This window comes from Larimichthys crocea, chromosome XIII (genome assembly GCF_000972845.2).
Source record: "Larimichthys crocea isolate SSNF chromosome XIII, L_crocea_2.0, whole genome shotgun sequence".
Lineage (NCBI taxonomy): Eukaryota > Metazoa > Chordata > Actinopteri > Sciaenidae > Larimichthys > Larimichthys crocea.
The window spans coordinates 13,312,580-13,329,201 of NC_040023.1; the positions used below are offsets into that span (position 1 = coordinate 13,312,580).

Sequence of the window (16,622 nt, forward strand, 5' to 3'; positions counted from 1 at the left end):
GAAAATTCCACCATCATCATCTTAAGCATAGACATATATACATAGACGCCGCATTGAGCGCTGAATCGTACGTCGACGTCACCGCCATAGTGGATGTGGCAGATCTTCCCGTAAACTTATAACAGGAAATGGACGAGACTTCATAAAGCGCCTTTCTACAAAGTTCTTTAAGTTAATGCCTCTTATACACCCATTCACACACACACTAATAATGGGGAAACAAACAGGCACCATATATACATACAATAGTATACACACATACATAACACACATGTATAAGAGACATTAACTTAAAGAACTTGTAGAAAGGTGCTTTATGAGTCCATTTCCTGTATTAGTTTACACATCCAATATGAATTGACGTATCGCGACCAACGACGACCCGCTCAATGCGGCGTCTATGTATATCTATGTATATAGTCTAGATCTTAAGCCCATGATGATGAACGCCGGCAGTGTGTACACTCTGATACAGAGGCGGCAGTGTGCACTCTAACGTTGCTTTAAACACCAGAGAAGAAGAAGGCTGGCTTCCGTCAGTAGTCCACAGCTCAGCACTGACGTAGACGGTATTAAATTTCGTGTGTGCAGTGTTCATACGTGTTTTCAGCGCAGCCATGGACATAGCGCTGTATGTGGCGGCTGCTGCCGTGCTCTCGTGCTCATCGTGTTCGCGTGAAGTTACGGGGCAAGACTCAGGAAGGTACGAGAGCTGACGTCACACATTAACGTCAGTATGTAACGTGTATGCAGCGCTGCTGTCATGTGTGTGTGCAGTATACGTATATACAGTATACGTGTTGTGTGTGTCCTCTCCGTGCTCAGCTGATGCGGAGCAGCAGAGAGATGTTGTCCGGGCTGCGGGGCCCCCTCAGCGGGCAGCAGAGAAGCGAGGAGCCGGTATGCCCCGCAGGAGGAGGATGGCGGCGGCGATGGCCAACAGGCGACCACAGAGAAGCTGTGGAACCTGGTAAACACTGAAACAAGTACTCCGCACACACTGTCTTACACGTTTCAAGTTTAGAGTAAAATAACAAACAATTTAAGATGAATATTAAAGCTCAAGCAAGCAGCGATGGTCGGGCCCTCGCAGATGTGCGCACGTCGAAATGTGCGCATGTGGAAATGTGCATCGATCGCCACGCCCACACCGTTTCCCCAAAATGAATAATTTAGATAACTTTTATTCAGGAAGTCTATATGAACACACCTACCAAGTTTGAAGTGAATTGAATAAAATCCCTAGGAGTTCGTTCAAACATGACCCCTTGTCAACCAGCCCAAAACAGCAAAAATGGCGATTTTCCTGTTCATTGTAGCCCATTGCTCCAAGAGACTTTTTTGTAGGTCTTGTCATGTTCTACAATTTGGCTGAGTTTCGTGACTCTGTGTCCAAAACTGTGGCGGGGCTGTTCCAAAGAAAAATTCAAGGGGGCGCTATAGAGCGCTTTTGCCCCGCCCCCTCATTAATTATGCAGCCGAATTGTGCATAATATTGGTCTTAACAAGCACAAGAAGTTTCAGACAGCTCTGAGAAAGTATATGATAGCTGCACACTTTTGCCCGAAAATCAGCCCAAAAGTCAATTGGAGTCTCTTTTTTTTTTTCGAAAAAATTGGCAGCGTCGACTTTGACGCGCCGTCACGGCCACACCCTCTGATAAAAAGTTGTGATTTTGATAACTTTTCATTGTTGAGGCCTTGAGAACACACACACCAAGTTTCAAGCACATCGGATAAAATCCCTAGGAGGACGTTCAAATGCGACTCCTGGAAATGACCCCAAAACCCGAAAACTCCAAATTTGACAAAAATTGGACGCCGTACGGTTCACTGTAGCCCGGGGCACCGAGAGACTTTTTTGTGCGTCTGGGCATGTTGCATACTCCCACCAAGTTTCGTACACGTGGATGAAACCGTGGCGAGGGGCACCTCCAAAAACGCACACCTAGGTGGCGCTGTCGAGGCATATGCATATGTCCATGTGTGAGACCCCCAAAATGCGAAATTTTATGCCTGACATGGGGGGATAGGCAAATTTTTGTGAGTTTTCGAGGGGATATGGGCCGTCGAAAATGTGATTTACTTTGTGGCGGAAGAAGGAAAAAAAAGGCGGAAAAATAAAAACGAAAAAAAAAATAAACATTCAAAATTCAATAGGGCCTCGCACCGCGTGTTCGGGCCCTAATAATGTATGTGATGCATGAGAACATGGAACAAGTTTGCTGTGGATTTCAGAGGAAGAGCGCGGGGAGGAAGAAGACGTGGAGCAGCAGAACTTCCAGGCGACAGCTAAAGTTGGAGCCAAGAAGCAGAAGAAGCTGGAGGAGAAACAGGCCAAGAAAGCCCAGAGAGAGGTGAGTGTCAAAACACACTTTGTTCTCCTTCAACGCAGTCTACAGCAGAAATGCTTCCACCTGCCGAAAGTTCCAGTTAAGTGTGGATATATAATGAAAACCCTTTTTGAAACAGGTGGAGGTGGAGGAGAGGGAGGAGAGGAAGAGGATGCAGGAGCTCCGAGAGCAGGAGAGACGTCAGGAGGACGAGAGAGAACGGCTGCTGGAACAGAAACAGGTCTCTCTCTCTTTCTCACACACACACACACACCTCTTACAGCTGTTTCCTCCCTGCGCGTTTGTATGACGAGATGCTGATGCCCTGCGCTGTGTTTGTCAGGAGGAGGATGAGCGGCGAGCTAAAGAGGAGCAGGAGAGACGGGAGGAGGAGGAGTACTTGAGACTCAAAGCGTCCTTCGTCGTGGAGGATCAGGGAGAGGAGGAGCAGCTCACTGAGGACCAGGTCACACATCATATCATGTTCACATCTGCCTTTTTGACTGTAATGCATGCTCTCTAATAAGTGTGTGTGTGTGCCTTTATGCTCAGTCACGGAACCTGTTGCAAGAATTCATCCAGTACATCGAGGTGAGAATGGACACACTCCACACACTCCACACACACACACACACACACACACACAGCCTGTACTGAAGTATCTGAATAGAGTGTGTGAAACTGCGTCTCCTCTGTCCTGCAGAGCTCCAAGGTGGTTCTCCTCGAGGACTTGGCTTCTCATTTTGGCATGAGGACACAGGATGCTATTGACAGACTGCAGAGCCTGTTAGCTGAAGGCTCGCTCACAGGTTAGTGTGATCAGGGCTGGTATGGATGAGGCTGCTCACGGTAAACATCCACACATGAGGTGTCATTCTTTGAATTGGTGGAATGCAGAAATGTTGGCTCCTATCTTACACCACCTAGTGTGAGCAAGTGTTACTGCTAGTTTCTGACAGTCAGGAGTTTTTCATATTCAGATAGTCTTCATCACACTTTATTGCTGTATCCTTTGTGATCGAACATGCTGTGTGTTTTCTGCAGGAGTGATTGATGACAGAGGGAAGTTTATCTCCATCACTCCAGAGGAACTGGACTCTGTGGCTCAGTTCATCAGACACAGAGGCAGAGTGTCCATCACAGAACTGGCTCAGGCCAGTAACTCTCTGATCAACCTGATGCCTGAGAGCCGCAGCGCCGCCTGACGGACGCCGTTCTGCTGCAGGACACCTGGAGACTTTTCATGGTGGAGAGCACATGCCGGACTGTTATGATGATGTTATTTTCTGCTGTATTTAATATTGACATGATGGCTCAGTAGTCTTTATTCACCAGTAAGCACAAGGCTACTATTACAGTGACTACTGTTTATGACGTTAAACCAACAGGCCCAGCAACATGACAAACAGTGACTTTGGTCTGTTTTGCTTTTTTGGTGACGTCTCTAGTGATCAGTCCATTCAGAAGATAAAATGTAGTCATGAAACAGAACTTTATACATCCATGAGTTGCTGCAGTGTGTGCACAGTACAGATCTGTTGCCTCTTAATGTGTTTCTATGTTTTAAGCACAACAAAACTTCATTCTGATGAAGAGTTGAGTGTTAACACAGTTAAGTTGACTGGCTTTCATCAACTACAGTATATGAAGGCAGGCACTACATGAGTTTAGGTTTGAATGCATGACACCAAGTTAAGAACAGGACCAAGACAAGATAATATGTAGCTAATATTTTGCTCATATTCATCAGACCGTCTCAGTCAGCAGTGCACTGCAGAATTTACAGAGTGCTGTGAGTTTTCTCTGGATGCTGTGCTGCAGATTAACTCCTCTCCTGTCTCCTGCATTCACTGGAGTGTGTGTTAAATCTGACAGTTAAGAACAAAAAAAGCCAATGAGTCATGTTACTGGTTTCATTTGAAGCAGAAACATACGATAAGATCCAATCACAGTCATGTTGTTAATAAATAAATCAGTACACAGGCTCTGTGTTCTTGACCGTTACTGACATAAAATCCAGATACTTCTTTGTATGACACTGCAGGATCAGCACAGGACCTGATGTGGGGCTAGTATTAATGCTGAGTCAGCAAGAACAACATCAGACGAAGATAAAATGTATCAAACATCATAAATAGACAGATTTTATTATATAATTTTAGATATTTTATTATATAATCTAGCTTCTGGTTTTTGAAACAAAGAGTTCATACACTGATGACAGGTGCAGCAGACATCTGATGTAAGTTATTCTCTTGTTGTGTTGGTCAGCATGGTTTGGTCTCTTAAAGTCTTTCAGTTGATGAAGTTGAGTCCACAAAGAAACAAAGAGTCTCAGAGGCTAAAGTGGATCTCAGCTGGATGCCTCCTGGTCTTTATCCTGGACTCTCTGGGTTATCTCCCATGTCGATGTGGATCCTCGATCCTGAACATATGAATATATTTCATATCACTTTTTCTGTGTTAAACAGCAGTTTTCATTTCAGTGTGAGCCAGCATACCTTTATCAGCACACCCAAGGGTGCCAGGTCATTCCTGAGGGCATCACAGGCTTTGAGGAGAGGCATTCTCTCTGGGTAAAGTGCTCGTTTAGTTGGACCATCCTGACGGGTCAGTGCGAATGCTCGAACTTCACTCCTGAAACGGGTCAGCTGCTCCACAACGCCTTCCAGACTTCCACGACTGCTCACCTCATCAGCCTCCTGCACATGACGGCAGGACAGTGTGTGAGAGACAGCTGTGTGTATCAAAGCCTGACATTTCTTATCCTTGGAGCCACGGACGGAAAATCTCAAAAATCTGGAAGTTCTTCCTCAATTCTGACCTTACTGTGCATATTGATCCCAAACACATCCAAGACATCTCGGATGTAGCTGACCATTGCTGCAAACACTGCAGGACTCCGAGCAGCTCCGTCACACTGAACAGAATATAACACACACACAGTCATTGACAGTACTTAGAACTGATCATGTGACATCTGTAAGCATGTCTGTTGCGAAATAAATGATTTCCTGCCTCATCTGTCCAAAGTTTTGATTACAATCACCACATAATCTTCATAACAATCAAAAAGATTAGAGTTTTATTTTTGAATTAGCAGCAGCATAACCTTCAGCCTGTTTGTGTCATCTCAGGAGAGTCAGATGTGCAGACACATCGAGTTACCTTAACAACAGGATGAAGTTGACAGTTTCCATGATAAACCAGATTCATCACAGCACTGATGGCTCGTGGGGTATCAAAGTCATCTGCCAGTGCTTTCACCACGCCGGATTTAGTCTCAGCCAACCTGAAGAGACACAAATCCTCATTCTCTGTCTCTGTCTAAAGGATGCATTTTGAAATCAGTCTCATCCTGTGACATCAGCTGCTTTCCTGTCATCACAAAGTTCCCACTTCACACCAAATCTGCTCGCACTTCTCAGCAGTTATCCACACACTAAGCTTCTACACCAAAATGAAACTTACTTCACCACTTGGACAGTTGAGAACTGTGCAGTGTGGCACACAATGAAAGCAATATGATCAAACTGTGGTATTACCTCTCCCAGAGAAGAGCTTCCTGTACAGGTGAACACTGCAGCTGACCCCTCATGTAGGCCTGAGCGTCATGGATGAAGGCAGAGATGGTTCCCAGAGAGGTGCGAGCCTCCAACATGCTGCTGTCACTGTAGTCTATAGCTGTGGAACAAAAGTGCAGAGTGTAGAAGTCTCCAGTCTGATGCAAACATGCAGCACGTTTGTAAAAACAGAAACATTTTCTCACCTGATCTGTATTTAGTCAAAAGACAAAACATCCGGAACTCGTTGGCAGAGTAAGACTGCAGGAAGTCCTGATGAAAGACAAGAAGACTGAGTGATTTACTTTAGTGCACAACGTGAAACATACAGGAACACATGATGAAGAATTCATGATGGCTTTACCTTGATGGTGATGTAGTTCTTTAAAGATTTAGACATCTTCTCTGAGCTGCCTTTCAGGTGTAAGTGCCCTGACAACAATAGCAGCCGATCAGACGCGCACATTCATAAACACACAAACACTGAGCGTGGTAATCTTTACAGAGGAAGACGTGTGACCTGACTGATGCAGAGTTCTCACAGAGGTGGTCAGATGAAAACAGAGGGACCTTTGTTCATATACTGTAAATAATATATATATATATATAACCAGGATTCCACGACTGTGTAAATGTATGGAAATGTTTGGATGAGCCTGCGACCACAAGACAGAATCCATATAATTCGTATTTAAAGCTGGACTTACCTGAGTGGAGGAAGTAGTTTGCCCACTGTCCACACTGGTGATAGGCTTCACTCTGAGCGATCTCATTCTCATGGTGAGGAAAGGCCAGGTCAATACCTCCAGAGTGGATATCCAGCTGACTGCCGAACACTGAGCTGAAACCATCACAGAGAGAACAACAGTACACGCAATATCATCATTACCAATCTATGAATTGTCTATTATAACTGACACGTCTGTAGAGTTCAGAGAGAGCACATCTGGTTCTGACTTTCATTGAGTCAGTACATTGAATATTCTGATAAACACTCTTAAATGAATGCAAGGATTTACTGCAGCTGGAGCTGCTGGAGTAGATTGCATTAGTTTTAACAAGATCTGCTGAGTTTGTTTGCAGTATGAGTGTCTCTGCCTAGACACTGCATAGACTGGGCGTTCATATGTTTGTTTAAATAAAGTCATTTGAATCATTTATAAAAACAAATAGTAGTTTACAGTAAGTTATTCATGCAAAGTCACATCAATCTTCATCAAGAATTCATCTTCAAGTCTTTTCTTCATGCACTGAGAACCTGGCTATGCTGACCCAGTATCATCAGAAAGGTCCATCTGTAGACTAACATAAAGCAGAAGACTAAATGGAGCACACACGCTGCTGTAAATCAAACCTAGCGATGGTGGAGCATTCAATGTGCCAGCCAGGTCTTCCTCTGCCCCACGGAGATTTCCAGGCTGGCTCCTGAGGTTTGGACGGCTTCCAAAGAGCAAAATCCCTCGAGTCTCGTTTGTTTGTGTTGCCTGTTGGACCGCACAGATTGTTGTCAGTTACTAACGGTAACAGATACAGTCCTCTGCCAATAATCACAAGCGGTGCCAGTAATCGCAATGTGTGTGGGTGTCAAAAAGCCTCATCTCAGGACAAACTTGAGCAGAACTCGAGAGAATTTGCAGAGGATACATCCTGTCATCAGTAATTTATAATTTCAGAGCGGATGATAAAACTATTAAAACATTACACAACTTTGGTAGTCAGGAGAAGTTTCCACATTGTGAGACTGACTGACTGTATCAGGATCCATCAAATGGATGTATCCATCCATCAAATGTCTTTTCAGCATCCAAATCATCTTCTTCAATGATACACTGTTCTTTAATATAACAGAATGACAACACTTACCAGGTTCTCCCTGAGAGTCCACAGCACCCACAAACTTGCCATAACGATCACCAATGGACCGAATGTCAAAATACACATCACCTGCAACCAAAGGCATTTATCAAATGTCGACACACACATTTCATATGAAGAGAAAGAACAGATCGGAGTTCCTAAATGTATTCACCTTCTTTTGTGGCATAAGCGTGTCCATTCTGAATGATCCTCTCGATAAACGCCACGATGTGATGCACGTTCTCAGTGACTCGGAGATACGCCGCAGGAGGAATCACCTCAAAAACAACGACACGACACGTGTTTACAGACGAAGTGTTTCACCTCAGACTTCACTGCAAACAGATAGAAGCAGTGACCTGATCACACACCTTTAATGACAACATGTCCCTCTTGAACTCCTCCTCGTACATGCTGGATATGACGCTGGGGGAGACATTTTCCTGCAAAGACACATGATTTGAATGAAGTGAATGGAAACAGTGTGAAGAGCTGTGATCAGGTTCGAGCTCACCTCCCAGCTCCTTCTGATGATCTTGTCATCGATGTCGGTGATGACCATGGCGTGGATCACGGTGATTCCAAACAGCCTGGACAAAATCCTCTGCAGGATGTCAAACCTGACGTAAGAGCTGTGACGTAAAGACGTGAAGCAGTTGAGTTCAGACGCATTTGACGCTCTTTGGCTTATATAAAGTACAAGTTGATGAATACCATGCATGACCCAGGTGGGCGTGGTCGTACACGGTGGGTCCACAGCTGTACCTGAGACACAACACATCAACAGTCCTGTGTTAGTGCGCATGCGTGAACGTGAACGGTGTGTGTTCATCATCAGTGACCTTTACCAGGTAGCTACTCCCTCTCTGGCCAGGATGAGCGGCTCCTTCTGTCTGCTCAGGCTGTTAAAGGTCTGCACAGCCGTGTCAAAGCCGCCGGGTCGGGTCCACTTCTTCCCCGAAACACTGCTGCAGGATCCGTTCAGTCTGACTGGCTGAGCCGAGCTGAGGATCGAGCTCAGTGAGCGCCTCCACATGCTGACGGCGACACCAACCAAAGGTGGAGCAGCGTGCACACTGCGCATGTAATAATAATTATAATAATAATAAGCACGTTGATGTGATTTCCCCAACTGCTCACACGCGCGCTCGTGTCACCCCCGCGCGCCTCTCGCGAGACTCCGATTGATCCCGGAAGTGTTCGGACATATCATGTGACTCGCTCTCGATGCTGCTCTGCCTGAGGAGCCATGTCAAAATAAAGAATCGTGATTTTGGAAAGGACGAGGGTCGAGCACAGAGTCTGTCAGAGTTTCACCCCGGAGGAGGGAACGTGTGTACGCGATGCAGAACGTGATCAACACGGTGAAGGGCACGGCGCTCGGCGTGGCGGAGTTCCTCACCCCGGTGCTGAAGGTAAACTTCCATTACAGCAGCGAGCTTGTTGAGAGGTAGTGTCTGCTGTGAGATCACATGAACACATGAGTCCTGCAGCTCTCGATCCGATGAAACATCTGTACAGCTGTGCTGATATTTACAGCTGTGTTCTATTGTTGGTTACAGGAATCCAAATTCAAAGAAACTGGAGTGATCACACCAGAGGAGGTGAGGACATTCTTGTTAAATGTGATGATTTCCTATCATATTCCATACAGGCTGTATCTCATACTCTCCCTCTGTGTGTGTGTGTGTGTTCCAGTTTGTGGCAGCTGGAGATCATCTGGTTCACCACTGTCCCACATGGAAATGGTGAGTGAGTCACACGTCTGTGAACTGCTCTTGAGGTCATGGGAATAATTATCCTGTCAAATAAGTAGTGGATGTCGAGTTTTTAGTAAGGGAGATGTGACTGCATCTTCAACCAATACCGTGCCTGACTAGGCATAACACTACCAGTGGTAGTAATAATGATAGTACTGTGGTTATTGCTTCCTCCATCAGCTGTGGCGTGACGTGTGTGTGTGTGACTTGTGAGAAGTCTTCACAGCAGTGTTTGACCCTTTGTGATTTTCCACACTCACTTTTGTGTCTCTGCTCTTCTTGTTGTCGTGCAATGTTCCGCTTAAAGAACCTGAGCTGCATCACAACACCAAAGAAATGAGAGAGGCCTTTGTACTTACTGTGAATCATTTGTAATCCATCATGTCAAACAAATATAGTAAAGGTCCCTAAAACTGCCACTCGTTCTTTCTTTTGCCCCCCCCCCTCCTGGCACCTAAGTGGGATAACACTTCAGTCACTGAGCTTGTGTTCCTCCTTTAAAAAGAGATTTGAAAGCAGACACGCAGTTAACTAAACCTGAAAGTGATGTTAATTAATACTGTAGTAACAGTATAATGAGCAGAACATACATGACCTGATATAAAATAATATGTTCTACCTTCAGGGCCTCCGGGGAGGAGGTCAAGGTGAAGCCATATTTGCCGCAGGACAAACAGTTTCTCCTGACACGCAATGGTAAGAAAAGGATTTAAAATGAGGACTACTGTTCACTTCAGTTTCACTTGTCACATTGTTCTTAAATGAATTTTAACTTCCGCTCCACCAAGCAACTCACACCAACAACATGGTTTTAGATTTGTTCCTGATGAAGAAAATACACATTTAACATAGTGTAAACTTTCTGAATCAAGTCAAGTCTACTGGGTTGGTTCCTTCATCAATGCAGTACACATTGGGGACAGTGCAGACGTCTAGAAACATCTACCAGCTCATCTTCCTGCCTCCTGTCGGGTACGTTCTGTGACAGTGTGCTTTTTAATAAACACACACCACCACAGCAAACATCTCAATTGGACTTGAGGATTACTTCGACATTCCGCTTCCTCATGAATTAAAGAAATCCTGATGAAGCAACAAAAAAATATCATGGATTTTGATTCATTCGCCACCGCCAGCAAGTGCCTGCTCATGGTGGAACTATTGGGCCTCTGTAAATAATATTATAAAGAGTACCATCTCTGTATGGAAAGTCATGACATAACTTTTGTTATGATTTGGAGGTATATAAATAAAATTATATTGAATTTGATGAAGTGTTACAAACTCTCTCTAAGTTAAAGAGAAACATCTTGGAAAGACGGCCTGGATAAAAAAGAACTGTAAAGAATTTTGAGAGGGGAAAAAACTTCATATCATACATAATTTTTGAGGCTCCTTTGCTGAATGTAAGTGCAAATGACTGCAATCCATTGACTCAGAAAGGGAAAGTATAGGGTTTGGCTCAGGCTGGGGCTGCAGAACTGCTGACCTGGACTTTAGGAAACACCTGAACCCGACCGTTACGTCCTCTGTGGAGGAGGAAGAGTTCGAAGACTCGGGAAGTCCATATCTCTGGCAGAGATATTCTAAGGTGCTGGAAAGGAGGCTGTGACCCACTGTTTGGGAACACATCTCTGCTTTTTGCTGATGATGTAGCTCTGTTGACTTCATGTCCATATCTAACCCTCATTACTGGTTAACTTAGGTCACCTGTTAGATTTGTTTTCACTTCCTTTGGTTGTTTTTTGGTTGACCTCACCTCTCTGTGTGCTCTCTCTGTATTTGCAGTTCCCTGTTACAAGCGCTGTAAACAGATGGAGTATTCAGATGAGCTGGAAGCCATCATAGAGGAGGATGATGGAGATGGGGGCTGGGTGGACACTTACCACAACTCAGGTCAGAAACCATCTCTCAACATCCATATATTGATCATGTCCTGAGCGCGGCTGCATTTAGTTCAGTTATTCAATGTCAGAAACATGTGGTTTGGATTGATACGCAGGTGGGACAGCTGGAAATATGTACAACTGATACATTAACATTTCTATTTGCTGCAGACTGTTGACAGAAGACCACATGTCCATTAGTACCTGGAGTCATCACACTATGATTCACAGAATATTGTAAACGCACTGCTCTGTTTAATGCAGTGGGACTTTCTTTATGTGTTGTCATACAATGTGCTTGTAGCAACTCTTTGAATTAAATTCAGGTAGAGGTGACTGATTCTAAAACCACCTGCTTATTAATCATGCCTTAAATGATTTGAAATCATGACACAGTGAATGGTTTCTGACTGCCTGACGTGTTTCAGCAGGTCTGTTAGGTGTCACAGATGCTGTACGGGAAATTTCACTGGACAATAATAAGGTATATGTATATATGTTTATTGGTTTACGTTGATTCTGAACAATGTGGAATCCAAGAATTCCAAATGTAAATTATAGTTTAATGTAGGAGTAGTTTAGTGTTATCAACAACCTGCACAGAGTGCTGCTACTGCTAATGAACGAGTAACATTGTAATAATGTTCATCTGTGCAACCTCAGGTTGAAAAACTGATTGTAGATAATCAAATACTGATCTTTATTTTATTTAGATATATTTGATTTAGGTTCTGTTGTTTTCAGGGTATTAAAAAATGACATTCACAGATCAGTGTCCTTTGCTGTCTGTCTCCTGATTTCTGATGCAATGGCTAAAATGGGAAAGTGTGTGTGACTTGAAATGAAATAAAAGCTGATGCCAGTAGTCAGTCTCACTCGTGACCATCTGAAGAACATCATAAAGCACTGACAGTCACTGTTTTTAGTGTGGACGTTCAGGAACACATACTGTGATCAGGGTCCACTCTCTTACCTTACTCCATGGCCTTCAGCAGCAGCTGGACATGTTGGCTTCTGTTTCACTCTTCAGTTTATAAAGAGACTTTTTGAAATACTGTTTAAAACTAGTGTGGCCATTTTATTCAACTCAATACTGAAGTGTTTGACTTCCTCTAGGATAAGAATATGAATGCCACATCTGCAGCATGTTGTGATGATGGCGAAGATGATGAAGATGGAGAAGCAGCAGATATGGAAGGTATTCATATCTTACTCCTTTTCCAGTATTAATTCTGCATTTAGTTCCTTTCAAACAGTCTGTGGTTTAGCTCATGGTGTGTTAATGCTGTCTTTGCAGAGTATGAAGAAAGTGGCTTGTTGGAAACAGATGAGGTACGTAGAGGCATATAATTTATTTATGATTTAATATCCATCCACCAGCTTACACTTCTTCTCCTCTGTCTAGGCGACTCTGGACACCAGTAAAATGGTAGAAAGTAAAGCCAAAGCAGAGCCTGGGAGCGAGGATGCCATTCTTCAGACTAGAACATATGACCTGTACATCACATATGACAAATACTACCAGACCCCTCGACTCTGGCTGTTTGGATATGATGAAGTATGTACCTGCCCAGATGGGAATTCACAAGAGCTAAGTCTGAAATAATATAAGCATCTATTCTGCAGGAGAGGAAAATATATAAAGAGAATCTATACTCTCTCTCTCTCTCTCTCTCTATATATATATATATATATATATATCCTTATCTATATATATATATATATCCTACATATTTATTTATTTATTTATTTATTTATTGCATTCAAGTGACGGGGAAATCAATAACGTGGAGAGAATATTCTTTTTATTCTTTGCTGAACTCAGTGGAGATAACTCACACGGCACTAACAAACCATGAGCTCATTGAGCTGTTGTGCTGTTTCCCAGGACAGGCAACCACTGACTGTAGAGCAGATGTACGAGGACATCAGCCAGGACCACGTGAAGAAGACGGTCACCATTGAGAACCACCCCCACCTTCCTCCACCGGCCATGTGCTCTGTCCACCCCTGCAGGTGAGAAACAAATGGAACCTTCCTTTAGATGCACACATGCAGGTGGTGTTTACATGATGCCAAGCAGGTATTACGTCAATATTGATATTATTACAGTATTATTACAGAAGTGCAGTATTCTATTGCTCTTCTAATTCTGTTGGAGTGACGCAGAAAATAACTGCTGCTGTTAGTTCTTATGGTAATGGGTGGCCGTGACTTGGGAGGTAGCAGGTCGACCACTAATCTCAGGGTTTTGTGGTTTGATCCAGGTCATCCAATGCAGCACTCCTTGACTTCCTTCACTCTTGTTCTGGGTCAAATGGCTCTTACAGAGACTGGAGGTGTGTTTGGGGTCATTGTCAAGTGATGGTCCCACTAAGCTCAAACCAGCTGGGATGACATGTCTCTGCAGAATGCTGTGGTAGCCATGTTGGTGTGCCATGAATTTTGATTAAATTGCCAACAGTGTCACCAGCAAAACACCCCTACACCATCACACCTCCTCCTCCATGCTTCATGGTGGGAACCACACATGCAGATACAGTCTATTCACCTCCTTTGTGGCTCACAAAGAAACAGTGGCCTGAACCAGAAATCTCAACTTTCAGACCACAGTCCAGATTTCCACTGGTCTGATGTTCTCTTCTTCTTCTTGGTCTCCATCAGTTGTGGTTTCTTTGCAGTAATTTGACTGTGAAGGCCTGATTCCCACGTTCTCCTCTGAACAGTTGTTAGCAGAGGTAACTCTTCCTTTCATCAGAGCCAGTTTCATCACAGTGTTTGATGGTTTTTGTGACTGAACTTAAGACACATTCAAAGTTGTTGACCTTCATGTCTTAAAGTAATGATGGACTGTTGTTTCTTTTTCACTCAGTTGAGTGGTTCTTGTCATAATATGAATTACTACACTAGTTGAATATTTACTGTATGCCAGCACTCCCTCTGAACAAGGAAAATATTGGTCTCATACACATTAAGAAGACAAGAAATAAAACACTAATTAACTTTAGACAAAGCCCTACTCATCTGTATTTGTATCTTTATGAAATTGAGATGCCACAATCAATGATTAACATCCAGCAACAACACGTTGATGTCACCTTTATTTTCAGACATGCTGAAGTGATGAAAAAGATCATTGAGACTGTGGCCGAGGGAGGAGGAGAGCTGGGAGTGCACATGTATCCTTTCCTGGAGACAGACAGACAGACCCTCTCTCCCGTTACTTTCTGTTTACCTCTTTATGATGACTGTCTAGTGAAGGTGAGAAATGTACTATATAACTACAGTATTGTATATAATAATATATGATTATTTCTCTGCTAAAGTCTGTGTACTCCTTCAGGTTGTGTGAGCTCTGTTGTTTCCTCTAATGTACCCTGTTTGTGTCTGATCAGTACTGCGTGCTCCTCCATGTTGTCCTTAACTGGGACTTTCAGGTATCTTCTGATTTTCCTGAAGTTTGTCCAGGCTGTCATTCCCACAATAGAATACGACTACACAAGGCACTTCACCATGTAGCTCCATAACTCTGCCTCTGCTAATGCAACATCTGTACGTGGGAAAGATCAGCTGTTCTGCCTGTGTGCTGAGATCATATCTTTTCTGATCTGGTCTGATTACAACTGGTTTGTGGAGTGTTTCTGTGTGTATGACTTGGGGAATGTTGACAAAGCTGTCTGGTAAGGGAACAGTCTAACATTTTGGGGAAAAAGGCTGACCCAGAGTCAGAGAAGAAGATGAATATCAGTCCATTCCAGAGATGGATGTATTGTGTCTAACTGCTCCCAGCTCAGCTATGGCATGAAAACCACACACACAACTGTCATCACACTCAACTGTCTGGTTTTTCTTGCTGTTCAAAGCTGGCTAGTAGGTTCTCCTGCTTCCATTGCTAAGCTTGTACCAGACACAGTAATGAAAGCGATATCCATCTTTTTATCTGACAGCGCGCTAGGCTTCATCGCAAAAAGTCCGACTGTTCCTCTGATGTTTCTCTACAGGTTTAATGTTGTGACCACAATGTGGTGAGCTCTCACAAAGTTCTTGTTCAGAAGATGTTCATGCTGTCACTTAAACTCACCCCATTCCACACTGCTTCACTGCTTCCAATATAAATTCTACAAATCTTTCAGAAAATGAATTAACCCTGTTCGTGCAAGGCTGTCGGCTAACATGTTAGTGAACAGAGCATTCATTGTTTTGATGAATGCAAGTCCAATATTTAGCTGCTTTCAGCTTTAGCTTTTGACAAAGATATCTGGCTCTCTAGCTGCTAGAAGCTCCGCCATGTTCACCAGCCAGTCAGAGCTATGTCTGCCCACTGCTCATGCACCCATTTCTTCTACTTCAAATAATATTTAAAAGAACATGTTTCATACATGCAGATGTGGTGGGAAGTGTGTGTTTTCTCGCTAACATCGCTTTCTGAAGCCTAACCATGACAGCAGCTATGATAGAAGCTTCTTTTGTTGATCGGTCCATGCCTCGCTGCAGTGATTCTTCTAGCTTCCATTCTAATGCACTTTCCAGGAGTCATGGCTGAATCATTGTAAATCAGATCTTTATGCCAGTTTTTCTTAATACTTCATTCTCTGAATGTGTTTATGGCCAGGCCTTTTCACACACCAAAGCTTCTTGTGGTTGGCTTAAATGTTTTTTTGTTTTTTTTTGCATTTTGTTTCAACTTTGGCTGATTTTCTCTCCCCCACAGCTTGTGTCAGAACCTTGAGATTAGTTTTTCAGTCTGTCTTGCTTCTCCAGCGTGATGTTGTGTCTAAGAGCTTTGTGAAGGCTGGCTGTGACCTCTGTTGTGCAGCATTTTGGCTAAACAAATGGAGAGTTTTATCATCAGAAGCCTCTCGGTGTACTTACTGAATATCTGCTATTTTGTTTTTAAGAATCAGAATTGCAAACTATATTGGGCTCATTACAGGAACATGTTTCTGACAGTACTTACACAACAAATAAAGTATCTGCTTCAGTAATCCTCACTCCACTTTCCTCGTTGTCCGTCGGTTGGATAAAATATTCTCTCTGTATTGCCTGTTGGTCCAGTCTCCTGATGTAACTCGCTCAGTGGTAACACATGAGCATTTTAAAGTAATGTACATTTATCAATAAAGAGTTTCCCAAATATTGCACACAGTGCTGCTTTGTGTATTGTGTTTGGGCTGTGGAGGGAGGGTGGATGTCAAATCAGAGCTTACAGAAAACTAAACAACGC

General features: G+C 43.5%; 3 protein-coding genes across 7 annotated transcripts; 2 read left to right on the forward strand and 1 right to left on the reverse strand.

Moving 5' to 3' along the window:
* Nucleotides 1-655: 655 nt before the first annotated feature.
* LOC104936448 (DDRGK domain-containing protein 1) lies at nt 656-4,315 on the forward strand. The gene is made up of 8 exons (XM_010752477.3): nt 656-703; nt 826-970; nt 2,238-2,356; nt 2,472-2,573; nt 2,676-2,798; nt 2,885-2,923; nt 3,036-3,141; nt 3,377-4,315. Exons 2-8 carry the CDS (start codon nt 829-831, stop codon nt 3,535-3,537), a joined length of 792 nt encoding a protein of 263 aa, XP_010750779.2. The 5' UTR covers nt 656-703; nt 826-828; the 3' UTR covers nt 3,538-4,315.
* Nucleotides 4,316-4,460: 145 nt separating this feature from the next.
* On the reverse strand, nt 4,461-8,918 carry cars2 (cysteinyl-tRNA synthetase 2, mitochondrial). Of its 2 annotated transcripts, XM_010752478.3 has the most exons (15): nt 8,601-8,918; nt 8,467-8,517; nt 8,267-8,384; nt 8,124-8,195; nt 7,925-8,030; nt 7,759-7,839; nt 7,250-7,379; nt 6,603-6,736; nt 6,260-6,327; nt 6,102-6,168; nt 5,878-6,016; nt 5,501-5,624; nt 5,157-5,252; nt 4,834-5,034; nt 4,461-4,757 (listed from the first exon to the last, which is right to left on the reverse strand). In XM_010752478.3, exons 1-15 carry the CDS (start codon nt 8,834-8,836, stop codon nt 4,686-4,688), a joined length of 1,695 nt encoding a protein of 564 aa, XP_010750780.2. In that variant the 5' UTR covers nt 8,837-8,918; the 3' UTR covers nt 4,461-4,685. The 2 variants fall into 2 exon arrangements, with proteins under 2 accessions (XP_010750780.2, XP_019115884.1); XM_019260339.2 differs by lacking the exon at nt 4,461-4,757 and having other exon boundaries at nt 4,895-5,034; nt 5,162-5,252.
* A 23-nt stretch (nt 8,919-8,941) lies between these two features.
* Nucleotides 8,942-16,537, forward strand: atg3 (autophagy related 3). Of its 4 annotated transcripts, none has more exons than XM_027286920.1 (12): nt 8,942-9,167; nt 9,315-9,356; nt 9,451-9,500; nt 10,138-10,208; nt 11,301-11,408; nt 11,827-11,882; nt 12,515-12,596; nt 12,696-12,730; nt 12,804-12,956; nt 13,287-13,414; nt 14,509-14,659; nt 14,794-16,537. In XM_027286920.1, exons 1-12 carry the CDS (start codon nt 9,096-9,098, stop codon nt 14,923-14,925), a joined length of 1,080 nt encoding a protein of 359 aa, XP_027142721.1. In that variant the 5' UTR covers nt 8,942-9,095; the 3' UTR covers nt 14,926-16,537. The 4 variants fall into 4 exon arrangements, with proteins under 4 accessions (XP_027142721.1, XP_010750781.1, XP_027142722.1 ...); XM_010752479.3 differs by having other exon boundaries at nt 14,509-14,577; nt 14,836-16,537; XM_027286921.1 differs by having other exon boundaries at nt 11,830-11,882.
* Nucleotides 16,538-16,622: the final 85 nt, after the last annotated feature.